Source organism: Chlamydotis macqueenii, chromosome 1 (genome assembly GCF_036417535.1).
Source record: "Chlamydotis macqueenii isolate bChlMac1 chromosome 1, bChlMac1.mat, whole genome shotgun sequence".
Lineage (NCBI taxonomy): Eukaryota > Metazoa > Chordata > Aves > Otidiformes > Otididae > Chlamydotis > Chlamydotis macqueenii.
The window spans coordinates 52,204,926-52,232,455 of NC_141556.1; the positions used below are offsets into that span (position 1 = coordinate 52,204,926).

General features: G+C 42.8%; 1 protein-coding gene across 1 annotated transcript; it reads right to left on the bottom strand.

Annotated features, from left to right (window-relative positions):
• Positions 1 to 1,078: 1,078 nt before the first annotated feature.
• SLC5A8 (solute carrier family 5 member 8) lies at positions 1,079 to 26,651 on the bottom strand. The gene is made up of 15 exons (XM_010127191.2): positions 26,222 to 26,651; positions 24,030 to 24,095; positions 20,119 to 20,170; positions 18,508 to 18,575; positions 17,491 to 17,645; positions 15,990 to 16,130; positions 11,823 to 11,952; positions 10,201 to 10,289; positions 8,783 to 8,895; positions 7,417 to 7,484; positions 7,024 to 7,110; positions 5,827 to 6,020; positions 4,516 to 4,619; positions 2,712 to 2,797; positions 1,079 to 1,210 (listed from the first exon to the last, which is right to left on the bottom strand). The coding sequence occupies exons 1-15, from the start codon at positions 26,552 to 26,554 to the stop codon at positions 1,079 to 1,081; spliced, it is 1,818 nt and encodes a 605-aa protein (XP_010125493.2). The 5' UTR covers positions 26,555 to 26,651.
• Between the last annotated feature and the right edge of the window lie 879 nt (positions 26,652 to 27,530).

The following is a 27,530-nucleotide window of genomic DNA, read 5'->3' on the forward strand; positions in this document are numbered from 1 at the left end:
CCCGTCCCGGGGGAATTGCGCAGTGGACCCTGCCTGCCTGTCCAAACACACGATGTGCTCTTGCCTTACCTGGACCAGCCTTGAATCCCCAGAGTGATAACAAGGATTGCATGAACACAAACAGCTACATGAGGTTTCAGCTCACAGCTCTGCAGATAACAGCAGCGGCAACTGCAGGTGCAGCCTTCCCTCTTGTCCAGTACAGCACAGGGCCCTGTTCTTGCGTTAACATCTCTGCCCAGCCCAGTGCAAGAGCAGTCATAGGCCAGCACACCGGGCCTGAAGTAGACGACTACTGTGGTTCTGCTATATGGCATTGAATAAAAAGCCCAAATAGCCCATTCCCTTCATGAGGACCAGCTCTGTAAGGCCAAGGCAGGGCAGAAGAGGGAGACGGGGCATGAAGGGAAGGCTATTACTGACTCTTGCCTCTACTCATCACCAAAGACACTCCTGTAGCTTCCAGCAGTGAGCACAGAGGAAAAGATGCAGACAAACAAGGAACAAATGGCTTAATAAAAACAGACACATACAATAAAAACAGCAAAATAAATACACTCTCAGGATCAGTTCTACAAAGGAGCCAGATGGCACTAAATACACCTCCTATACTAAAAAAAGACCCACTGTTTCTTGCAATCTGATAAGGTCCCACAGCCCTATCTCTTCATACTTTCAATGCCTTAAAAGAAAAAAGGAAAAAAAAAAAACAAACATAGAAACAGCCATGTCCAGGGAAACAGTGCTCTTACTAAATAAAAAATGTACTCTGAGAGTGATCTGAGATTAAAAGCAGATATTTTCCGGGAGCCTCAAGAATATCAGGCAAATATTTCACAGAGAAACATTGCCTTAAGCCCTGTCACCAAGATTCAGAGTGAGAGAGAGAGTGAGGAAGTGCAAGAAAGATCTGATTCCTTTCTTGACTAATGTCAAGGTCATGCAGAGGTGACAGTGCCACGAAGCTCAGCAGATGCCTGCCCATAACCTCAGCAGGGCTGGTAACTGACCCGGCACAGGAATGTCAGCACTGCTTTACACAAACAAAACTGTCCTCATGGGCTGACGAGGCCCCATGTCATATATGAAGGCCATTAACTTTGTTCTTGTTGCTTGCAACATCCATTTCAATGTGGCTGAAAGCAGGGTTGTCAGTTCCTTCGGCTGCCGCGGTAAATGGTTTCCAGTTCAGCACTTCCACTTTCTCTGGCTGAAAAACAAAAGACAAAAGTCATGCTGTGAAGCAGAAGAAGCAGTCTTCCTCTCTTTGACCTGCATGCAAGCAGAGTTGGGCCTGACATACAGGATGCCTTGCAGGAAAACATATGTTTGCTGACAGCGCATAAATAGTTATTCATTGCAGTAGCTGGTATTTTTCTAGGGGCATGGAAAGTTTCTTATTGCACAAGATACAAGTTGTGTAAAATGTTCTTGTCACATAAAATGTTCTTGTCCTGCAAAATGTCTAAAGTATTTTTGGGTGTGCAAAGTTTTAATTGCTGTTTTCACATCCAGCGATCTGTCACCACCAGGCCCTGAGCTAGTGACTCTCTACCCTTGGTTCTTGCCCCATCTTTGACATGAAGAGCAGATTAACATGCATCATCACTTTGATCTTCCACCTTTGTTAAACATAATGAGATGTTGAGCTTTTCATGTGCAGGAAGTTGCTCTGTTCCCCCTGATTTTTTTTATCAATAACTTTCTGCAGTATTTGTGATGCCAACCCACTTGTTATCCAGCTCCTAGCTGTATAACCAGACAGACACTTGTTTCTGACTCTGAGCATAAAATAGTCAGGCTGTGGACATTAGCTTCCATGTGGGTGGGGTTTTTTTCAAAAGACTTTAGGGATTAAATTCCCAGATAGTGAAAACAGATGTTGGCCCATTAAAGACAGTGAACAACAATAACTGGATAGCTGGTCTCCAGTTCCGACATGGGCAAATAGCATTACAATAGTACTGTAAAAATCCCTTTCTCTCCCTGGTGTTCATATCCAGAAGCTGAAATACATGAGACCACACTAAAAGGAGTTGTCATCATGGAGGAAAAACATTTTGCAAACTGGACCATCTCAAAGATATAATCATTGCCTGTACTGCAACACTTGAAAAGCACTGAACAAAGCTGAGCTTGAATGTTCAGCATCCTGATGATAGTGATTGAAAAGTGATTTATAGTTTATTTTAAAAAAAATAAACTGAATTTCCCCTACATTCTCCCTTCTAAGGGATGGTATTACCCAATAATACCCTTTTCTTATATCTTAGGGAGGGAGCTAGGAAACACTGGCTGGAATTGTTTTCTCTCAAACAGCAGCCAAAGTTGAAAAAAAATACAGACTTTAGAGAGCCCATGTTTACAAACAAAGGAAGCTTTGCTAAATCCAAAGTGTGCCTTGGGCCAGCTTCCAAGAGACTAGTGAGGGAATATTTTGCCAGAAACATGGAGAACAACTGTCCCTTGTCTCAGCTGCTGCTCTGTTGTTCACTAAAGTGAAGCTGTGGCCAAACACAGCTTCCCTGCGTATGCTAGCTGCTTTACTCCTACCGGCCTTGTGCTCTGCTACTGCCTTAAAGCAGACAATCATATCAGGCAGCATCAGGTGCTATTCACCCTGGTGGGGAAAAAAAATAAGCCAGGGACTGTTTGCCTTTGTCCCCGGCAGGAAAGATTGATTTAAATCAGAGATGCATAATTACACTTACTGTCTCAGATTTAGACCATGAGAAGTTGGACAGAAAATCTTCCTTGGTCAGCAGGAATTTACGGTCTGTGTTCTGCTTTAGTCCTCCTGCAAAATAGGCAGTTTCAATTGGCCAGGTTTCCACATGCAAATAATAAGTCAGAGACTAGCTACAGGCACTAGGTAAGGTGAGCAGGACAGAGTCATACAGAAAAAGTCATCAAGCAATCACATGCTTAGGGATCATTTCTTTACAACAATGTATATACCCTGTTCCTCTCAAAACATAAAATGATCTGCAAGGTCTATTTGAAATGCCTTAGCCATTTCCCAGAGTTTCCTACATGCTTCTCAGATTTCTGTATTGTGTAAAAAAACACCGAGACATTCATCAGAAAAGGACGAATCCCATACAATGATAACTGGGACCACCCTGCCAGTCCAGGAGCTGTGGTACCAAGTGCTGCCCTGGAGCCTGAGCCTCAGTCCTCAGCTCCCTGTCAGCAAGACTCCTGTCTCCAGACCTACAAGCAATTTTTATAGTGAGTTATTTAAGGGCAGCCCCAAGGTGGGGGCATGAGAGTTAATGGGATGTCTGGGCATTTTTGAGCCATGGAAGAGTAACTATTCTGGTGTGGGAAAGAAAGGAGATGCAGATGCTGGGAATTAGCTCTGATTGCCACCTGAAGCCTAAACGGGCTCTTGTTCCATAAAAAGCAGGGTGACAGTGTGCTTGAGTTAGTTCTTTTGAGTTTCTTGGGCTGAAGGTTTCTCATCTGGATTTACTAAGTTGCCCAATTTTTGTGCTTGGTTTTGCGGTCTGTGAATGACCTGGTCCCAACCTGGTAAGAAGCAAAATTTGTCTACAAGCATCACTATAGCAATGGGAAGAGCTTGTGATGGGAAGAAAGGGGGCAGCAAATCCTCCAGGAACTCACAAGGAAAAGAAAATGGTAGAAGTGTAACTTGTGCTTATTAGTGGCAAGGTACAGGGAAGCTAATGGAAGTGAGTTTGTCTGCTGTGTTTGCAGTTCCATAGTTCTGGAGTAGCTGTAGGTCAGACTAATAGGTCTCAAAAGCCTCAAAAATTAGGGCTGTCGTAGGAATCTGGCTAGACATAATGGAGAAAGCTGTAAGAGCAGCTGCTTTTGTGCTATTTCTGCCATGCATGAGGTGGATGACAGGTGCAATTTGCACCTCGCCTAGATGCAAAAGCAGTGAGGCCGTGGACTGGAACTGAAGTTCCCTCTCTCGCCTGCGGGGTGCTGCTTTTTGCCCCTTGCACAAATAGTACAGGGAAACTGAGAAAGAAGCTAACATAGCCATGCACAGAGTCTACAGCTCTTAGGTACGTGCTAGGGGAATGTGATGAGAAGCATGCACTGTACAGGTGCAGACAATAACCCTTGAGTGCTCTGAACTCACTCAAAGTAAAACTGCTTTTGTCCTCTAGAAGCATGGGAGTATCTCCTTGCTTGGAGTTGTTGCCATGTTCAGGGACAACCCTTAAACCTCCAGCTCCTGCTGGCATCTAATAAAACAGGAAAGATAGATGTGTTATAACTTTCTTTTTTTTTTTGCCCCACAGGTTAAAAAACTGCTGAAACTTCTTTCTCCTTAGAAATTTGAAGTAACTCTTGCTGTGAGCAGACACCAAGAGTGGGATACAGAAGGGCTGAGGGGAGGAAATAAGATTTAGGATGGTAACCTTCACACAGTGTTTACAATAGGGTCACCCACACTTCCTGTGTGCAATGTCAGCTCTCTGGTCACCTTAGTTTGAAAAAGATCCAAGATACTTTTTCTGACAGCTCTGGAACTAGTACCTGTTAGGAGGCTGATAATTATTCCCACAACTACTGTGACAAGTGTCCCAAGTGTGCTGAAGTAGAGATAAGACAAGGAATACCAGTTGTCTGCCAGGGCAGGCCTGAAAAAGAGCAGAAAAAGTTTTAATCTCTGCTTTCCTATTCCAAGCAACTTGAAAATGTTGTCTGTTTCCAGTCAGTGCATAAACACAGAGTTACTTCCGAACCAAGCAACCTGGTAGTCTTGAACTACCTTTGTATAATAAAATGTGCACTGAAAATTTGTTCTAAAATTCCCAGGACACGTTCCATTGTATGGGAGGAGACTGGTCAGTACAGTGATGCAACGCATGGGACAGAGCAGGTAAAACAGGACAGTCGTCTCTGCTCGGAATCTAGTGCAGAACTGAGCACTCCAGCTATCCAGACAGAGAGACAACTTTAAAGGGGGAACATTATTTAAAGGAAGAGACACACACACACACACAAAAAAAGGTAGGAAATCAGCTTTAAACAGCCAGAAACGATAGGGTAACTGTCACACCTCAGGTCACACCTTATTTTTTTCTCCCTTACAACGTGCTCTGTTGCACATTGCTCTTCCCGCAGCCATGAGCAATGCTGGAGGCCTCACGTGAGAGGTGTTGTATATGAAACTGGACGTTGGGTACCCACGTGTGTACCACAGTATTTGCTGATTGTACAATGCTCTAAGGTGTAAGGATTGGGAATCCCCAGAAATGTGGTTTTTTAGCTTCTTTCTGGTTTTGCTGTTTCTTACATTGTCATTCATAACTATTACACTCAATTGTGATTGTCCGAAGTAAGAGATATGGTAATGGCAGAGCGGAGAAAATCCCTTATTTTGCCCATTATACAGATTATGGCCTCCTCTGAATTTCCCGAATAGAACTATTTCTCAACAGACAAGCAGTTGTAGGTGGAACTGCTAAATTGGCAAATTGCCCTTTAACTGCTTACTGCTTTACTTCATGTGACAGACTGTGGAAGTTAATCAAATAACTATAAATGTCATGCTTTATTTAATATCATGGTTCCCAGTAAGGTATATCCAAGCCTTTAGACTCAAGTATTGAACTGAAGCTTTTCAGATCAATAGGAAGGTTCACTTTGATTTCTGTTCTGGGATAACTCAGACAAACTTCACTCTGACGGGGAAAAAAAAAATCAGCCAAAACTGCTTCATCTTAAACAACCTGGTAGGTAAACCAGAGAGGGACAGCTATAGTAACCCAAATGCTAGGCAGACATTCGTGTTGCTTTAAACAAACACTTGCTTTGATGATTGCACATGATGAACTTGTATACCTCTCTGCAGTTGGTGTGTTGAAGACTGTTGTAAATGGATTTTCTGTTGATGTAAAATCTCCTGTGGATATATTACAGCCTGCAGTTGAGAGATACAGTGGCTTGGTCCTCTCTGGGAGTGGAGGATAAATCTGAGATCCGATTCCAACCCAAAGTGAAATAACAAAGCCACTGAGAAGACCCACAAATGCACCCTGCAAAATAGAAAATAAAACTTGGTTTTACATGAAAAGCAAAAGGATATTAAAAAAAAAAAAAAACATGTAGGCTCCATAGCAAAAACGAAATATACATTTGGGGAGATTTGAGGAGTTTACTTCATTCCCCTTTTGGGAAATATAGTGTTTACTCACAGCTCCTTAGCATTTCTCTTTTTATTTTGCCATTATGCCTTTACAGTCAAAGGATAACTTTGGGCTGCATGGTACATGGGAAAGTGCTGCTTTATTTGAGGTCTCCCTTGAACAAATACAGAAGCAATTTTCCCTTTTTCTCACGTGATCTGTTTTTGCAAAAGTTTTTTCTACTTTGAGGTGGGTTTTTTTGGCTGTAGAACCCCCCCCAGCTAGTGGGGTTTTGGGGTCGTTGTTTTTTTTTTTTTAGTATATACATAACATAAAATTTGCAACTGCAAAAAGCTAAAGGTTAGTGATTAGCAAACCCTACTAAAGAGTAATCCTGTCAGACTAACCCATGGACCATATTCCCAAAGTCTGTCGAATCAATTTTTTGATGGAATAGCTTTTTCCTCTGGAAATGATAATTTTGTTATAATGAAGCCCTCTGAGTCTTCAGTTCAGTCTGCAAGTGTTTGGGCCCTGTTTTCCCAGCCTGACCTCCTTTTGCTCAGACAAGCCAGCATCCTCTGAGTCTACTGATTTTTCAGATGCATCTCAAGACACATTGTTCCCTGCTTCTAAAACTATGTTTTCCAGAAATCCTTACCAAGGTTCCATTTTTATTCATATTTTATTTCACCCTGTGGTCATGTAAATCTCTTCATGGGATGGAAATCCAAGTTTCTATATAACCCTGTTCATCATCACTTCTTTGGGATAAGGAGGAAAGGGAAATGTCCTTATGGAAAGTATCAAAGACATCTCCCTTGCTGCCCAACATATAATTATTGAGGGAGGAAAGAGATGCCCAAAATTATGAATGAATTTTGGGAAAACAGGGCTTTAAATTCCTACTTACAATTCCATTTGCAAAGGAGCAGAGGATTCCCAAGGAAAACAATCCTAAAAGGGGGCCACCAACCATGCCAAAAATGCTGAGCGCTGCCTGAGGAATGAAGAGAGTTTGCTATTAGCTGCTGTGCAAGAAAGTTAAAGCTTCCAACATGGCAAGAAGAGAGGATGTTGAGAAAGAAATTATGAGTTTTTCTTTAACTGGTGTGCAATCAGCTGTCAGGACTTGGTATAGTTACATGGATGCTTAAAGCAGAGGCTGAGCCAGGGGCTGTTTGAGGCCAGTACCCAACAAAGAACAAAAACTAATCCTAAAAACTAATCATATCCAGCAATTATTTTTTACATAATTCATTCTGGGTCATTCAACATGGGCATGAAATAGCAGTCTGACACCTACCTGCAACAAGGCTCCCAGGACAGATGCCAGTGCAGCCATAGCGATGCAGACTCCACCGTAAAACAGGCCTGTGTGGGAAAAGTAGAACAACGCATAAATCTGCCAAAGTTTGAAAATCACTAATGGAAATGTTTCCGTCTAACCCAGCATGGCCCCTGACATCTCCAAAACAAACCTGTTAGCATCTGGGTTTTTTTCTAAGAGAACTTGAGCTGGCCAAAAGGTCAGGTTTCTGTGTACATTAAGAGGACATCATGCAAACTTGATAAAATCCTCTTCCTCTATATTACTAAAGATTAGTTATTAAATGGCAGCCATACGGATTAGCCATAGTGGCAATACCACACGTATTGTTCGTGTTTCTCAGCTAATCTCCTGTGTCATAGTCCTTTTTTTGAGGGAACAATTTTTACTTCTTAGTCAGAAGTATTTGGAGCTAGAAAGTAAATGCTGGCAGATTACTGGGAGCTGGCATCGTGACAAAGAACATCCCAGGTCACCAGGATGTAGTGACACTTCCCAGGACCCTTTAACACTGGCTTATTTGTTTTCTTAGCCTTCACCCCTGTTGAGTTTCACTGCAGAAGCAATAGGTTAATCTCACTGTTTAATGTGATATGTCAAGCAACTCATTATAAGACCAACAAGAATTTTGGCATAAACATTGTTTGCACCTGCTCTCAGGTGAAAATATTTAATACTTGTCACCTGCCACCAGTCTGCTGTGCTCACTGGTATGGACTATGACACTATGTTGGGACTGTGGGTTTTCCACGCTTACTACAAACACTGCTTTGGGCTACGCCTGCAGCTGGTCACAGACAGTACAACCAGCAGAGATGGCAATGGCATTTCAGAGATTTAAACCACCTGCCCAGCCTAGTTCTGACCCTCTTCTTTGAAATGACTGAGGGTCTGAGAGTATATCAGTCAGAGAAGATGTGAAGTTTCTCGTTCTCTGGAAAGTTATTGGGACACAATGCTATTGCTCATGTATCACTCAGTTCAAAAGGTTTGCTACAAAATTGTTTCCTATGCTTCTCATTTTTGACAGATGAAAGAAAAATAACAGGTGTTTCAGTCTGAGACATTTGGCTTTCTAGTACTGCAAATCAATATGCAGTGCATCTTTCCTGCTTAAAGATCAAACAAGATGGCTACTTTTCTTCCTTATGCTTATTTGAAACAGCTTCTCCCCCATTCTGTGTAAAACCTACACAGCTCATCTCATCTCCTCCAGATGTTGCACCAATGTGGCCCTATTGGTGTGAATGCACTTACTCCTGACTTACACCATCATAAGTGAGATCTGAATCAAGCTCTCACTTTGTAAAGCTAAAGTGGAAAATATGTTTTCCAGACATACTCATCCCCATGGAAATCCATGACAACTTCTTTTCAGAGAGGGATCTGAAGCACGGCCTAATGAGGTCTTCAACGGTCACAGCAGCCAGAGCATTGATGCTGGAGGACACTGTACTACAGAAGGCAAGATTTACACAATTTTTTAATCTTGGAAGTTGAAATAATAGATAACAGATGGGTTACTGGCAGAAAGAAATTGCCACTGTCTAGAACAGTGTCAGAAAACTAATTGTAATTGCTGTATTGGTTGAAATAACTTATTCCAGGTGATGCAGTTAAGAGCTTACAAAAATAGTTTAAAATAATGCCCTTAATAAAGATAAGGCAAATCTTGATGAAAAGATGGGCCTGGAGAAGTCAATAAAAATATCTATCACATGTGGCTATAAGCTGTGAACACTACTGGTACACGTGATACCTTCACAAATTATCTACACAGTATATACCTGGGTAGGTAAAATTCCTACATGCAAGCCACTGATTACTTTGAATGCACTCTCAGAGGAGGATTCAGATAATCTAATTATAGTCACCTAAAAATTAGGCATCCAGTCCAAACTGAACTATTCCAGGCTCCTTGTAAGGTAAGGAGAAACCAGCACTCCTAGGGCACAAAGCCAGTAAGGTGAGCTTGTATCTATGTTTACCTTGCTCTAGCAAGCGAACAGCTTTTCCTCAGCAAGTGAAAAACAAATATCCTGGCTGTTCCCTCTATTTATGTAGCTACTAGTACTCAGAACACAAAAATTATTCTGGTGCCACATTCTTAAGTTTCCTCATTTTCATCTGCTTACTATTGTTCAGAGCCTTCGCCGAGAGAGGCGATGTTTCCTTAAAGATGCTCCTTGGGAAAGCTGAACAAAACACTCCCTACTATGGGATAGAAGGGAATTGATTTGTCTCCTTCAGTAAAAATATATAGTGACTGTTGTTTTCATGGGGTTCATTCAAGCCAATTAGGAGTCCAGGAACTCTTTTGTAAATAAGACTCTGAAGATCAGGCATGAGGAAAGGGAGATGGCTTTAAAGTTATGCAGGTTTGAAACTGGAAAATTGAAGATGAGCAGTAGGAAATGCCCACAAACTGGAGCTACTTTGTGTAACCACTTATAATACTTAAAAATTCCTATAGCAGAGGGGCTTTAAAAGCACAGAGAGGGGGATTTGTTAGTGCCATACATCGCGTGTGGCTAGCTCTTTCCTCATGTTGCTAGCTCCAAACAGCTTTCAGTTCTAGGACCTCAGAGCACCACTGTTGGAAACTATGGCTTTTTAAGCTGCATCATCAGCTATCTTATAGTGTCGTTTTTAAAGAACAAAATTAGCTAGACAAAGAAATTAAATACAAAAGTTTTAGTATAAATACAACTTTAGCTCTAACAAAAACAAAAGACAGTAGGTTCCAAATTATTAAATTACCTTAATGTCCCACTGTAGGCACTAGCCACAAAAAGCCCTGGCACTCCTGGAAAATCATGAAGAATATCCAGCACTAGGTATGGCATTAGCTGAAAAATTCAGAGTAAGAAATATTACATCTTGCCCTAATTTTTCTTTTTGCCACTGTATTATTTTTATTATAGCTTTCTCACTGGCATTCTGTCCAGCTGTTCTAATTTGGAATGTCCCACCTTGCACTATTTATTGGTTTTCTGCAGAGAAAACCAATCCTAAAACACGCATTGGAGACACAGCAAAGTCTGTTTAGACCACCTAGCAGAGGTGAGCATATAGCTGTGCCATCAGGAGTCATTTCCAGTGACAAGGGCATAGGAAGCTAGTGCTGGGCAGTAGGTAGTCTGTGTTGTACGTCACACGTGGGCTTGGGTGCCACAGTTGATGCTTCTGTCTGCTGTTGACTCCACAAAAAGGTTTTTAAATACAGTCTAATAAACTCAGAGTACCTGAGAATAGTTTCCTTATTGAAAACCATGTGTCATTTATTGACATTTGCAAGATCTGAGTGCTGGAAAGACATAGGAATTTTAAGATTTTCTTCCTGTGAACCATTTTTTTTTCACAGACAAGTTGGTCTTTTTAGTATCTTGCTCCCAGTTTCTACCAAAAGAATTTGACTGACAGGAACAACTTAATTTCCTCCAAGGTTTCCACCTTGGCATTCCATGTCTCATTTTATTCTACCCTTAAGGAGTAGGTGGTCCTGAGGTACTCTGTGCTCTTCTCCAGGCTTCCAGCTATTGTCCCTGGGCCATTATCCAGAGACTATGATTATCCCAGGCATAAATATACCCCAAAAAAATGTTATGATTTCCTTGGGCCCTGACTCTGGTCAGTCTGTGGGCTATCAGAGCTCTTGTTTCTCAGGTAAATCTCCTGCTCGGGGCCTATTTAGGGAGATACCGGTTACAAGATGGTTTCTCAGCAGCACGGTACAGGATGGTGTGACTGCCCAGCTCTCCTCCAAAGAAGGGAAAGATTCACTGTTGCTAGTAAAGAACTACCTGCCAGTAGCCTTCTTCCAAGTGTAGGCTTTGGGTACAATTATGTTTTGAGTCTGAAAAGGCTTTCGCCTCCCTTGGCACAGAGCAGTTTAGGTCGGGTGACAAAAAGCAGCTTGCTATGGCCCGGAGTTGCTCGCACAGGCACTGCTGTGGCAGCTGTCCTATCAGCAGCCTCCTCCCACCACTTCTCTCTGAAGCAGTTTCACACAATGCTGACACTCCTAGGCCCTTTTCGGGTGAAAAACACAAATACCTGCAGAGGGGAGTGGACTGTGCACTCTCCACATTGCTGCTTTCCCTGCCGCTCTCCTTACTTGGCACTGAAACACCTGTGGCTCTGGGACAGCTGGGGGATGCTGGGACTGAGTGGTGCCAAGGACAGGTTTGCTGCTTTCTCTAGGGCATTCGCTCCCGCCATGGTCTCAGCTTAATCCCTCAGTGTTAAGACTCACCTGATATGGGACTCGGGTATCTCGTTATTCCCAACCCCCTGGCTCTTGACCTCTCCCCGGTCTGGTTATTACGGCTACAGAGGAAGGATGCCTTCTCACCACCTTCCCCTGAAACATGGGGCCCTACCTGGTCGAGTGCCGACACCTGCTTTGCCGTCCATGGGTCGCAGTCCTTGTAGATGGAGTAGAGGGCCAGGCCGCAGAGTGCCGCGCAGGCCAGTATCGCCCAGAGGCCCAACAGGTTGATGTAGAGGGAGCTGCACCAACACGCACGGAAACACCACATTAGAGTTCAACGTCCTGCAAGACCCCACCGGGGCTAAGTGAGCAAGCGTGCACATCAAAACTGAGGAGACCTCCTGGTCAGTAGCTGCCCGCTGGAGAGGAACTCTTGGAACGGCTCCCAGCATTTCACCCGATGTAGGACTGTGTTTTTAAGTATATGAATTGCACTTCTGGTTTTGGTGGTACAGTCTGAGTGCCCATCCTCTGAGAAAGCCTGCTCAGGACATGATGGGAGCGATATGGCAATCCCCATATTTCATCATGTGTGCATGTTTTACATTGCAGGCAGCTGGGAGAAGACGCTTTTCCCCCACCACCACCACCACACCCCTCGGTAAAGACAAACCCCAGATGGATTTGTAAGGCAGGGTGCCCTAGATCAAAGTGTGGAGTACCTGTTAGTCAGCCCCAGCACTCCTTTGCCTCTGGACCTGCATTGCAGCGCTTACACTGCAGACTACCTACTGCGTTTACACAATGGAGTTGCCCTTGTAAAACAACAAATCCCTCATTTCCTCCCAAGACAGTGTCCGTGGGAGGCGGTGACAAGGCACTGGGACCTGGGACCTGGTCTGGAGCCACTCGCAGCTGCCACCTCCAGAGAGCAGGAGATTGCCACCGACCCCAGGGCTTCCTCTTTAGTAGCAACACAACTTGGAGCCTGATGCAGTCCAATAACCCCATCACCTCCCCAAGTCCTGATGGGAGCTTCAGCTAACGCTGAGAGTAGAAATATGTTTTCATCAGGCATTAATGCTACTTTCACCGCACACAACAGGCAGCCTCTCTTGGCAATGAAAAACAAATTGTTCTCCTCGCCTAGTGAGGGCTTTCCCCTTCCATCTAACTATCCGCTCTTCTCAAATGTTTCTCAGCTCTTCATGACCCCTGGGTCACAAAGTTCTTCTCACCTAGGGTGGTCAGTTCAAGCAAACACACCCACGGGGAGCCTGGCCTTGAAAAACAGCGTTCCTTTCCAGCAATTGCCTCCCGGGTATCTGTGTACCATCCACAGACAGTGACTTAACTGCCCGACAGATCACGTACCCTGGACCTGTGCCAGCTGCTAAGACCTCTGCTGGCAGGACCTTCAGTTTCTGTGCAAATATATCCATGCTTGCAATGCTTCAGGAGGCTTCTAGTGATTTCAGTTTGCAAGAAGGTAAGGGGCACCAGCCTTTGGACTGCTCTAGAGGACCATCAGGATGAATGAAGAAGTAAACCTAACTTTACAGGCCTTGTTAGGCATTGAAATGAACATTTTCAGAAAGGCATAATGTAGATTAACTAGTTGAACGATCAGTTTTATACCATAGAAAAATTATTGGCAAGCACAGTGTAAACTCTTAAAAAATACCTACATGAATAAAAGATGATTTACCCACAGTAGGGGAAACTTTTATGCTTTGTATTTGCAATTAGGCGTGGTCTAAACACAGAACCAGCAGCACTTTAAATTTATCTCTAGACAAATTTAGTAAAAATGAAGTAGAAGTTCCCTTCTTATAGATGCTTACATATTTGTTGAATGTCTTACATCCATTTAGCTGAAGGTGCTCCTGCATTGGCATAATCTACCTTGATATAAGGCACTCATAAGCTGATTTAGCACAAAATTTATCCAATGAGTTAAATCAATCCAACTCTTTTGAACAGATGTAACAGCAGTATTAGCCTAGAGCCTGTAGTAAAGAGTAGAAAGTCAAGAGAAACACACAGAAACAAAAGAAATCCGGAAATTCTTGTTTTTAAACGGCGTCAGTGTTTGACAGTGAAAATAAAGCTGGTTTTTATTTTTTCCTTCTGATTTACATCCCAGCTCACGGTACACCCTATGACTAAGCACTGGAGTATAATAATTGTAGTACTATTGGAGGGACGTGTTCCCATTAATTCTGGGTGAGTAACATGGGGTGGAGTTTGGATGAAGCAGGCACTGTGACTGCACAAGGCTTATTTTTGTATTTTTGTTTCAGGTTGGCTCTAAAATTTTAGCACTGAAACATGCCAACTGATGACCTTGAAAGGAAAGTAGGGAAAAATGTGTTAGTAGCTCATATTTTTCTCAAAGTGTAGCTCTCCTGCTCTGAGCACCTGTTGTCATTCATCTATGAGCACCATGTTCAATTTGCCTAGTTACTGTTTGAGGATGACAGCATGCACTCCTTAATACCAGTTTATTTCTTGAATGGGGTAAAATCCTTTCCCAAAGCCTGAGAAAATTCCTACTTTTGTGCCATTGTTAAAGGCTTTCCCAAAAACTGCAAGTTGAGATCTGCAAAATAATTATTTTCTCAGTTCTGATTTATTATTGTGCTGTCTCTTATAAAGCCCTACAGTAAATGCCACAGGGATACGAAACCTTATTACTTCGACCTGATGACACTTTACATTTCTATGTACAGGTTAAATGGCAGTGCAGGCCACCAATGTGACTTGCCAGATGTGTCTAATTACATTTGCAAATGACCTAGATAGGCACCACAGAATGGCAGTGTTTATAGTTGTGACAAGCTGCAACCATTATACAAAGTGATTTCTAAGTGCAGGAGAAATTCCCTGCACAAGAGAGGCAGAAGCAAGATGCCATGGAGTCCAGCCACCCACACCAGCAGTAGAGGACTCCACTGATTAAGGCTGTGCCACCACTAATATGGCATGAGCTATAAATCCCATCCAAACCCCTTCAGAACCAGACAGCCTCCAGCCCTGGTCAAAGCTGCTGCCAATAGCTCAGAAAATCTGCCCAGAAAGCTGCAAAGGTGCCAGATTCCCCTTGGCCACTCTCTGCTTCTAGGACACCCTGGAGCTGTCCTTCCTTACTAAGAGGGTAGGGAGAATGTGTGAGGAGCACAGACCTAAGCGGAGCAGCTACTTGGGAAGAACAGTCTCACTGGCACACAAAACTGGCACAATGTCTGGAGCTGTTTTCCTACAGGCAATCATGCCAGGCAGCATTACAGATGTGGAATGCACCTCCTGCCTCTGCAGTGCCGAGAACCTGGAACCCAGCCACGTGCCAGAGATTGCAGAGATGCTACATGGTGAGTAGGAGATGTGGCACTGTGCACTGGAGATGTGGCTGATGATGAGCATCAGCTCATTCCTGTCTGCAGCACAAATTACTGAAAAGTAGATCTTTCTTTATTGCCATAACTAAAACATTTCCGTTCTAAACTGTGCATGATTCTACGGGCATTTTGCTGACTTTATGAAGCAAAAGTCTTCATAAAACTCCTTCTACGTATGTCACTGTATTACAGAATTTATAGGGACTATAGTTATAATGTGCATTTATGTATTTCTCTTATAAATGGACTTTATGAGCTCACTAATAATTCTTAAATCTTGAGTTATGAACTACTGGAATGATACTAAAGACAAAGGTGAGATAATAGAGTTAGTAAATATACTCCATTCTAGAGTATAGGCTGATCAGAAATATTGAAACTCAAGGAAAACAGAACTCTGACAGTTTGCACAAGGAATTCCTGAAGAAAAAGTCATTATTACTAAGAAAACAAAATACATGCTTCCTCAGGAATTTTATCACTGAATAAAACATTTCTGCATTTTCTCAAGACTATACTCATTGGTATGGAAAAAACCTTTTAGTCTTTACTTATGCAAAATTCCCCCACAATGATTTAGGTTTAGTAGAGTAGCAATTCAAGATGCTGTCTTGATATGGCTTCAGTACAAGTTCTATATTATTTAGTCTTTAGGTTGCATATTAACTTAATACAGCTATTTTTATGCAAGAATACTGGCACAGTGAAGCATTCTGCCACAAAGTTCAAAGTTACAAGAATTATATGTAATTCAAATACCAGTATTTATTGTGCCAATTTGTCTTCTATCTGGTCCACAAAACAGAAAACAAAATTTGTTACCCTTTACAAATGGGTTTTATATAGGAAAAAAAAAACATTCATTTTCAAAAACTCTCCCTTATAAAGAACAATCACTGCTAAATTCAGACAATAAAAGTTACTGTAGGCAGACTTACATTTTTGCGTGGAACCTGCTTTTGCATGCAATGTATCTCTGTACTTGAGACTGGTTGACCCCATACATGCCAGCCCATGTGAAAGTCCCACCTACAACAATCGTCCAGAAGGTGTGCCTTTGCAAAGGATTAGGATTAAAGCTATAATGAGAGGAAGAGAAAACAAATTCAGAATACAAAAATCTTCTAATTATGAGAAGACCTTAATGGCTAGGAGAAAAAAAAAAATTCCTCAGGTTTGTTCTAATATGAACTCTCTTAATTTGGCCAGATTTTGAACATTCAGGTATGTGAAATCTGAACTCACAGAAAGCAAAGTCAAAACTCAGAGCTGAAATCCCAACCTAGTGAAACGCTCTGATCTGTCCAAAGGTGAAGTTTAACTAATTTATTTGCCTATAAACTACAGTCTTATGGAAAGCTGTATGATGCCTCTGACTGTTGTGATGAAAAGATGCTCCAGTAAAAAGTCTAATATGCCTGCTTACCTAGAGTGACCCCAATATAAAGGTGTTTGCACACCAGCCTTTGTGGAGAGAGCCTCTGTAAAACATTTTGCTGGTTTAGCTCTAAGTGAATAACAGATTTTGAATAGCCATAAAAAGCCATTTCTTAAATCACAATTTAAAATAACAATTAATTATGCTTATCTTTGTGAACAATGTAATGATTTCACCTATTACATGCTCTTATTCCTTTTCTTTTCCCATCTGTGAATTCTATGATTGCAGGAAGAAGCAATGCAGTACAACCACTGCAAATAAGCCAAACAGACTGAAAAAATTAGTGTTCATGATAAGAAAAAAAAAACCCACAGATTAATTAGCTAATGAAGAACTTGGTGAAGAATTTTACAGAACAACCTGATGAGTATTGTGAACTGACAGACAAAAGGACAAAAGGTAAAACTTGTTGCACTAAACTTTCACTGGGTGAACTTTCTCATTAAAAGTACAATAGCTTATTTGTTTTTAACTTGAAGTGTTTTTTGATTCAACACTGTCAGAATTAATATTCTTGACCTTGCAAAATTATATTTTTAAGCTATGATTAGTTATAATAATGGGGAGTAAGATACTATTAAAACTACTTTTAATTTTTCTTTCAGGGAAAAGAAAAAACATTTCTCTTTATCAGACTAGACAAAAACTATTATTTTTCCCAGCTGTTTTGGTTCAGCAGCTGAAATGCCAAACCAGCTGTTTGCAAATGATAAATACTATTGTGCTGTCCTATTCACCATTCACTTTCAGTGGAATCTGAAATGTACCCTTAAAACACCTACTTGACAAAGTAAAAAGGTTTTGCTCTTTACACAGTTTTGCATGGTGTAAAACCTAAAAACATCCCTCAACTAGGTAAGCATGTTTAAAAATATACAAAAAATTGGGTCAAAACTCCTCTCCTCCTCCTCCTTCAGAAGCAATTTAATTTCACAGCTAGTCACATGGGCTCTATTTGTAAGAATAAAGAGGCTCATCATCGGCAAGTACAAACTTACTCCCAGAAGTTTAATCTTCCTCCATAGTAGGAATCATTTACAATGCGTCCAATTCCCCCCTGAACCACCACAGCTCGTATAATCACAGATGAAAATCCAGCGATCATGATTCCAACCTGGAAAACGTCTGTCCACACCACTGCCTTCAGACCACCCTGTATAAGGAATAGCATGTGTCAGGCACAACACGGCAGCAGCACTCTTGCTTTGTACTCACATTCACCTAACAGAACAGTTACTATCCATATTATGCACAATAGATTAATTTAATCATCTTCTTTAACAGAAATAATTCTGTACTGGAGTGCTTAGGAATTGCATCCTGGAACCTATTCAGGACATCTTGGCCCTTTTTTGAAGTGCACTAGAATTTACTTTGGCCATACACACAGTTTAATTCAGTATTTCCTTCATCACATAACCTGATTCAGAAACTTGTATCAAAAGATAAATTGGCAGATTGTATATATACAGTACCACTAACTCTGGAAGGTATAACATTCATGTGAATAAAAATAAACATGAATTAATCCAACATATACAAATAATTTTATGCCACTGATGTTCTATTTAATAATTTCTGGACACTTGGTCAATTAACAGCAATCTAAAGACCAATCTGTTCATGTGGTGCTTGCTATTTTCCGTGGCTCCGTTCAATAAAAGACAGGACTATTATAGTTGCGGTAAGCAGGTTTTGACAAATTACACAGCTAAACACTACTAGTTGAGAAGAAAAATTACAGAAGGATTTTTAGGAAGGTAAATCTATCTTTTTGCTGTTCTTTCAGCAACAACAGAAGTTTGAATGTATCAAAACAGAGAATGTGAGTCACATCGTAATGACCTTTTCATCCAGAGAAGTCCCTGGGTGAAGATGGCCCTGTGGCTACAGCTACGCTGTGAAATGTACTCCCATTGGGTAACTCAGTTATTAGGCTGCTTTCCAATAAATTCCATATTTGATGTAAATGGTGAAAGGAACACAGATTTTTCTCAGCCGAAGGGCCCACATACCAGTGTGCAGTAGAAAGTGCAGACCACGCCAGTCGCCACCACTGCACCCCACAAGTCAAAGCCAGTGACTGAAAAAGAGGGAAATGGCATCAGTGTGAATGCGGCATTAGGGACAAAAAAAAAAATAAAGTTGATTTTTCACCCCCATCTGCTTGCTGAAAAAAAATAGAAATAGGTTAAGTGCAAAAATAGGAGGTAATAAAAAAATGAGGTGAAAGATTTTTGTGTCTAAACCAGGGGATTCACCCTGACGAGTTCTAAAAATGAAACAGTTGTTGCAGACATTGGAAATTCTAAACAGTTATATATATTTTGGGATCTAAGAGGCTATTTATCTTAAGTGTGAATGCTGTCAATCAACACATCCAATATGCTTGTAGTCCCCAACTCAGGAAGGTTTTAAAATACATATCCTTCCTTTGATGCGCATGGGTAGTCCCAAGAAATCCTTAGGCAGGGATTTAAGCAGGCAAACAGCATGGGGATGCTCCACGGAGGCAAGATGGTTCAAGCATGATCTGGGACAAATGTGTCAGACTAAAAGCCTCTTTCTTTTAGGGAAACATGATAGCATATCTATGCCAGAGAACACTGTGTCGTGGTTGGCATACGAGCTGTCGCTGCCCCAGCTTGGCACACTCACGTACTGCCAGGCAGGGCACGGTGGGGCTCCCCGACAGGTAGCTCAGGCTAATGAGAAACACTGCAACACAACTAATGGAAGTCATTGCTTCTAGTTGGGAGCCAGCTAGGTCATAGCTTGGTTGAGTATGTATTTGCAGGGCAAATATAAACATCAAGGACAAAAAACCTGTGGGACTTATACACCAGAGAAGACCAGTGCAGATAGTGTTGTTTTTTTTTTACTTTTTGTTCAATGAACAAGCCAAAAAAACCTCAACAAACAGAACAAGTGTGATTTTCATTCTACCCATGATTCAATTTTATTTGCATTTTGTTGTTGCCTTTTCTTTCCAAGTGGACAAATTAATTCTGTCAGATTAAAAGTTTCATTTGGCTCCACATATTTTTTCCCCTTTAAAAATAAATGTGGCTCATTTTCAAAGCAGAGTCATTTTGAAGTAGAAAATGAAAATATTTCATTTTGTAAATATGACAACAAAGATCTTAAGTTCGAGATCTCTTTGCTATTGATTTGTTTTTCCAGGCAAAATGATAGGCCAAGTTAAACAGTTCCAGGCAGCCCAAAACCATGTTTACAGAACTTTTGCCTAGCTCTCCTCTTGAAGAACAGCACTTAACCAGGGGAATTAAGTGTGTATTTAGTCTCTCAGTTGCCTTCAAAAATTACTTAAGTCTTCTTAACTTTTCTGAATGTAGCCATGACCTAAGTATATTGCATGAGAGGTAGAGTAAATGAGAGCAGATTTTTCCCTTGAGCCTCTCAGGTAGGAATTAAGGGACTAGGACTACAACTGGGAGGCCTTTTATCAGAGTTCCCATCAGGATCAACAGAAATCTTAGAAGACTTCACAGTCAATCCTTGGGCTATACCTTTAGGTGAACATTACAAACAAAAAAAAAGCATACCAGTACTACATACAGAAAAAATAGTAACATAGGAGAGCAGTTGCAGTATACTTGTCTTACCTTGATTTAGTGCTAAAGCTGGAGCGTAAATGACAATACCAGTGTATAAAGTCTAGAAGGGAAAAAAAAAGACATAAAATCAAAATAAAGGTAAATTCCTGGAAAAGATGATAGCTTTCTGAGATGGTTTCTCTTCAAGCATTTATGCAGTCTATATTTCCTAAATTCCTAACAGTTGAGAAAAAAAATCCTGTTGCTAGAAAATGAATGTCTGAGACTAACCAGCACTGCAGTCTCACAGCCTAGTGTTCTTAAAACAAATACCACTGACTCTTGAATACCAAATCCCTCTTCAGCTTTTCCTGGCTTTTATAATTCACTTGATTTATTCCTTTAAAATGGCAGTCATGTGGCAGAAACAAGAGAAAAAGGAAGTTGATGAGATTTACACATGTTTTGCCAAGGAATTTATTACAATTTATTCTCTTAGTCTTGGGATCAATATACCTCTCAGTATGCAACTACAATGCACATGAATAAGAACAAAAAATACAGCATTATTAAGTCATAATGGATAGCATTATAAGGGATCACACCCCTGTAAGATGAAGCCATGCATGATTATCAGCAGATTTGTATTTTCACATAGAGACAAATGAAGGAGCTAGTCCATCCACTTTTGAGAGCACAATGGGATTCGTATCCTGATACTCTCTGTAATTTCTTCATGTGTATTTTAAAATCCTGTTTGCCTTTTTATCACTGTTATTACTACCTTGTACTACTAGGACAAGTTCATTGTAGCACAGCTCAGGGGAATACAGCTTGCAATATGCAAACCACTTCTGTGAAGATCAGTGGTCTTGATTCAAAGGATCTAAATCACAGTCAGGTCCTCAGCTGACTTCCACCAGCTTTCCATGACTGAATTAATCTGACTCCCTAATGACATATGTGTGGGACTTGGGCATGGAAAAGCAACAGAATCAGACGTCATCCAGCAAGCCTTTGCCCTTCCCATGAGTGTGGGGTCCAGCCCAGTCACAGGTGGTAAACCAGGGCATGATGGCTAACTGGTGGATCACTCACTGTGGCTTTCGAGCAGGTCAAATCCAGTCCTTGTGGCAGAGCTCTGCCACGTGGCCAGTGGCTACGCTGGGGAGAGAGCTAAGAGGTAACTGGAGTGAGCAGTAATCCAGCTGTGGGAGGGAATTACTATGGAGGGGCTGCTTCATCCAGCATGACCAGATTGCCCTGGCCCCTTGCTGCACACATACCACAGGCACATGCCAGAAAGAACGGTGGGGCCACTGGGGAAATAATTATTCCTACGTGTGTACTACTCCCCATCTATATGTGCATGTTTGTTTCTCTCAGTGCCAGAAGTCCTCTCTAGGTTTTCATATATAGCTTGTATGTCAAGAAGGCTACCAGTTCTGACCAGTTCCAACCAAATATCTCCTCAGAAGTAGCTGCATCACTTCACAGCCAACTACCGACACCTGTCAAGCCTAGTCAATGTATTACTTGCTATCCACACAGAGATTGTCAGCATGGGCTGCTGAATCATAGAATGGTTTGAGTGGGAAGGGTACTTTAAAGATCATCTAGTCCAACCCTCCTGCTGTGGGCAGGCCCATCTTTCACTAGACAAGATTGCTCAAAGCCCTGTCCAACATGACCTTGAAAACTTCCACTGACAGAACATCAACAACTTCTCTGGGCATCCCATTCCAGTGTGTCTCACCACCTTCATAATGAAAAATTTCTTCCTTAGGACCAATCTAAATCCACTTTCTTTCAGATTAAAACCATTACCCCTTGCCCTGTCACTATAGGCCCTGGTGAAAAGTCTTTCTCTTTCTCATAAGCGCCCTTCATATATTGAAAGGCTGCAACGAGGTCTCCCCTTAGCCTTCTTTTCTCCAGGCTGAACAACCCCAACTCTCTCAACTTTTCTTCATGGGAAAGGTACTCCAGCCCTCTGATCATTTTCATGGCCCTCATCTGGACCCTCTCTAACAGGCCCATGTCTTTCTTGTACTGGGGAATCCAGAGCTTGATGCAACACTTCGAGTGGGTCTTGTGAGAGACGAGTAGAATAAGACTCTCTTGACCTGCTGGCCATTCTTCTTTTTATGCAGCCCAGGATACAACTGGCTTTCTGCACTGCAATCACACATTGCTGGCTCATGTAGAATTTTTCATCCACTAGTATCTCCAATTCTTTCTCTGCAGGGCTAAACAATCAATTCATCTCCCAGTCTGTACTGATATTGGGGATGACCCTGACCCAGGTGCAAGACTTTGCACTTGTTGAACTTCATGAGGTTCACATGGGCTCACTCCTCAGGCCTGTCAAGGTCCCTCTGGATGGCATCCCTTCCCTCTAGTGAATCAGCAGCACGGCTAAGCTTGGTGTCATCCACGAACTTGCTGAGGGTGAACTCAATCCCACTATCTATGTAATTCATTAAGGTATTAAGTTGTATTGGTCTCAGTACAGACTCTTGAAAGATACCACTCATTACTGGTTTCTATTAGGCAAGTTAGCTGTTGACTGCAACTCTTTGGATGCAATCATCTAGCCAATTCCTTATCCATCTAACAGTCCATCAATTAAACCTGTATCTCTTCAGTCCTGCTAATTCAGGGATTCAGCATGAGAAAGTGGCTTTCTCACATACAGCAAACAAGTGCCAGAAGGTTTGAACCATCAGAAATTAAAATTTGTCACAAGTATGACCACTTTTTTGTGTAAATTAAAACAGGACTGATGATATGATCTTTCCACTTCTTCAGTAGTTTTTCAGGTTGTATTACTACATATTTTGTTCTTCTTTTAAACACATGCCAGTATCCACAGAACAGTTAAAATTACACCATTAAAATCTTGGAGGGTTTCCCTTCCTCACTATTCATTATTCAGGTTAAGTTGTTAGTGCGCGGTACAGAAAGGCACCTACAGGTCTGTAGTTAACTTCCTTGGGCACATATTTAAGTTATATAGAATTATTTTTCTGACCTTTGCAAGCAAAGTTTATGCTTGGCTTGTGCCACTTACTTACACAACTGTGATGTCTTCATATTTGCTGGTGAAACAGCGACAGGATTTACACATGCTAGCACTCCATGTTTCCTATGGGCTTGTGTAACTATAAATGCCAGCTAAGCAGGACTGTTCAAATAAGTAATTAGCACTGCATTGACCACCATCTTATTGGTGCAAGTGGTACTGCCTGGTAACTCCTGGTGTGTCTTAAAAAGACAAAAGCAGGCAAAAAGCATTCATTCTTGCTTTTAATTCCCCAAGAAGGTCACTTCAAAAATTGTGTAAAGAACACATTTTTGTACCTGGTGTGTTTGGCACATGCTCACTGTATATTTAAAAGCTGTGGTCTCATACTGACTCACCGAATGGGCTTGATACAGCAAACTGCACCAACAATAATTGCAGGGACTGCAATTACTCCCCAAGACAGTAATTTGCTACTTCTGAGTTTGCAGACAGCCAGTTTTTTTCCAGTGGTGGTGGAACAAACCATTGTACAGCAAATGTCACCTTTCACAGACCTTTGAGAATTACTCAGAATCCCACAGGATGAAAACTGCTGCTGTAGATAATTGGGGCATGTTTACAATTTTGAACCCATTGTGGGTTTCTCCAGCAGGCAGCCCTTCACACTGCTTCCCTGCAGTGAAGGATCCCTCGTCTCCTGGCATGGTGCTGATGCCAAGTGACTGCTCTGGGTGCTCAACAATGCACATAGAGACCATAGGGGCAGGTAGTCCAGCATCCGCTCCCCATCCGCTTCCACCCTTTGGAGCAGAAAGAGCTTGCTTTGTTCCACTCCCAGCCACCCATGCACTGGGGTAACCTCATCAACCGTTCAGAGAAAACAGCCAGTTACACTAAGCTGAAGAATCCTGGTGGCTACGAGGACCACAGAACAGCTTTGAGGTTTACTTGCCGTTTGTATAATGAAGAGGACCGTTCCACAGAGGCGCAGGTATTTATTAAATCGAAGCTCTAAATACTGCAAAAAAGAAGAAAAAACAACTGTTTATAGTGAAACTTGGCATTCTTGATAGGACTAGAGTGAAGCAATGAGCAATAGAGAAAGGGCACAGTGACATTTTTACATTTTCATGAATGGCCAAAACTCTTAAAGTCACCTTGATTGACATCTCTTTCAGCTTGATTTTCTATTTCTCTGCAGATCTCACCGCTGGGTGATGATGCACGAGCAACTGAAGTAGACATAACCTAGTCAGTATACGATGGAGTCCGCAGAATGGAAATTGGTGCTACTCAGCTGCCTCAAGGCACTCAGTAGACAAGGAGCTGTGCACTGTGACTTGGCAAAGGCCAGGATGTATTATCACAGAATGATTGAATATCCTGAGTTGGAAAGAGAACAACGAGAATCATCAACTCCAACTCTTGACTACACACAGGGCAACCTGAAAGTTCACAATGATGTACCAGCAAGGAACAGAACCTGCTTGCATTGTGAAATAAGAGAACATTACAGCTATTCCTAAGCCTTAGTCAATCTGGAAACTCTGGTATTATGTGTGTCCATCTGAACTGATGCAAGAGAGGGCAGAAGTTTTTCAGTGGTCGGCAGCTTCCTCCCATGGTAACCTCACCTTCTGCACTGCCCAAAACAGCTCGCCATCTTCTACCGGTAAGTGGAAATCTAGCCTTTTGCAAAACAGGAACCCTCACTTTTCTGTCTAGCCTGGGACAGCAAAACCTCTGAATGAGTTTGTCATGCTGTAGGGCAAATTTCTTCCCACCATCTGTCCTAACAGCCCTCTAGTGTGTGCGGTTGCCTGCCAATCTGTTCAATCAACACAGACAAACACTGAAGTGCCTCCAAGTGCCCGCTCCTGAATTAAGCACTTAAAATGTAATCTGTGAGCATGTTCATGCAAGGAAGCAGTGCTGAAGCCTTGGACAGACACAAAAGGCTGAAAGGTTTAATCTCTGAACTCTGTCCACAAATAGAAGATACATCTTTTATAGGTGCTTTACTCTCATTTAACCCCAAGATTATCTGTGCATTTCCAGTCATAATTATAAGTCTTTATTTAAAAGAGCCCTATTTTAAGTACCACCATAACTGACAGTCCAAAGATTAGTAGTTTAAAACACAGTTGAAACTACCAGAGATTTCTGTTGGTGAATTCTTATCTAAATCTACCAACAGAAACCTTGCTTTCAGCCTCCAGTGCTGCAACACCCCTATTCAGTGTAATAAAATGCAAAAGACCAAAGTAGCTAGCCAAGGACTTTCACCTGCACCGATGCCCCTTTCCCAATGTCCTCTGTGAAAAGAGCAATTTGCCTCCAAATCTGCAGCTAAGGGACTATCTCCATGCATTAAAACAAACAGGTTGCACAGAGCTTCTACATCAGAAGAAACTCCTGACCAGATGCTTCCTCACCCCAAAACAGTCAGACTCAACCTGTGATGTGTTCCACCACCCTGGATGTCTCTGCACTGCTAGCTATAGCTTTAGCTTACATCTGAGCTGAAGATCAGCTCAGCCATATTTTGGTGGAAGTAAGAAAATTCTCACAGAGACAGAGCACTTGCTGACCTCCCTGTATAAGCATGATAGAGAAAACATTCACCAGTGTGAACAGCCTCAGGTGGAAAGGGTGTCTTCCCAAAATCTCTAGAAGAGCACAAACATATACTCTGCCAGAGGGGGACTTCTGTGGCAGCACCTGAGCTTAGAAACCTATCTGGGGGGAGCATGATTTGAGAACTCTTGTTCCTATGTTAGATTTTCTTGCACTCCGGTCTTGGTATATTAAGTACACATTATTAATCACATGTCACCATCCAAGCTGCACGAGGATTAATCCACCCGCTGAACTGAGTATTTGGAGTGAGGAAACAGATCTGGCATGGTGCACAGCTCCTGAGCCAAGACAGCAGGGTTGAGCATCCCTTCTCTGCAGAGGCAGTGCGGGCAGAATTGGGTACAGAGAGGTTGCACCCTGCCCTTGGGAGTGTGGAGATACGGGGCAGCACAAAGCGCAGAGGCATTTAGGGGAAGATAGTGAGGGGCGACACAAAGAAGGCAGGGATGAGAAGCCCTCCAGTTTCCCGAAGGCTGTGGAAAGGCTCCTTCTACTCCGCCTTACCTCATAGGTGCTGGTAATGCCCAGCTTGTAGAAGACGGGCAGGAAGATTTCAGCACTGCACAGCACCACCAGGCCATAGGTGATGGCAAAGATGCAGAAGATGGCACCATAGCGGTAGATCTCAGCAGGGGTGCCCAGCACGGTGACAGCTGACATGAAGCTGGCAGTAAGGGAGAGTGCAACGGGGAAGGCATTCATGCTGCGGCCCCCCATGAGGAAATCCTTGGAGGTCTTTTGCCCTCCTCCTGCAAAGGCGTAGTAGACACCAATGACGGCCGAGATCAGCAGCATGGCCGCGAAGACCACATAGTCCCAGACGGTGAAGCGCCCCATGCTACCAAAGGGACTCGCCCTCGGAGCCAAGGATCTGCCCCAAAATCACAGGGGCAGCTGCTGCCCTCTCACAAGGTGACCGGCGCACAAGGAGGGAGCTGAGGACGGGACCCCGCCGGGGTGCGGTGCGGAGCGGTGCGGAGCGGTGCGGTGCGGAGCGGTGCGCCCCGCCGGGGCAGGTGCGGTGCGGTGTGCCCAGCGCAGGTCCCCGCCCGTGTGTCCCGAGAGCGGCAGTGAGAGCGCCGGAGCCGGGACGGCGGGCGGGCCCTTATACCTTACCGGTGCCCGCTCCTCCCCGCGGCGGGGGGAAGGGGCGGCGATCCGCGGCCATCCCGGGCGATTCCAGCCCCGCGCCTCCGGGGGCTGGCGGGATGGCCCCACTGCAGAGCCCCGCCTGAACAGGGTTACACCACAAACCAGGGTCACGGCCCAGGGTTTTGGAGGGAAGGCGATTCACCCGACAGTTTCCCAGGACGGTATTTCCGACCCTTCTTCATTAGCATATGCTACCATCGCCCCAAATGAAGGTGAAAATATGTGTTAATATATACATTTCTAGGAGTTGAGCAATCTGGAAGATACCTCACTGAATCAAATATCATAGCTTTTTGCCAAAGTGAGTTGCTGAACGCTGCAGTTACACGAGAGGGAAACCCCACTACCTGCATTGTGCTCATTGAAGTTTTGCTAACACTCTTCAACTAATCGTAGAGTCAAAGTGCACAGGAATATCACAGGTGGAGCTTCACATATCTTACTCACGGCAGAACGCATCAAAGACACCTCCAGGATTTCAAGGCCGTGGATGTCAAGTGGTGGAGATGTGCCTGTTTCTATAGGTAGCAGCACATCTGGGACTAACACAGCAAATACTACATTTGGTGGCCGCTTTGCCATATGTTACCAGCTTCCGATGGGGGATGAAGATGTAAGGGGGAGGAAGATGTAAGGATGCCAAAGCTGACCAAGGTGGGCC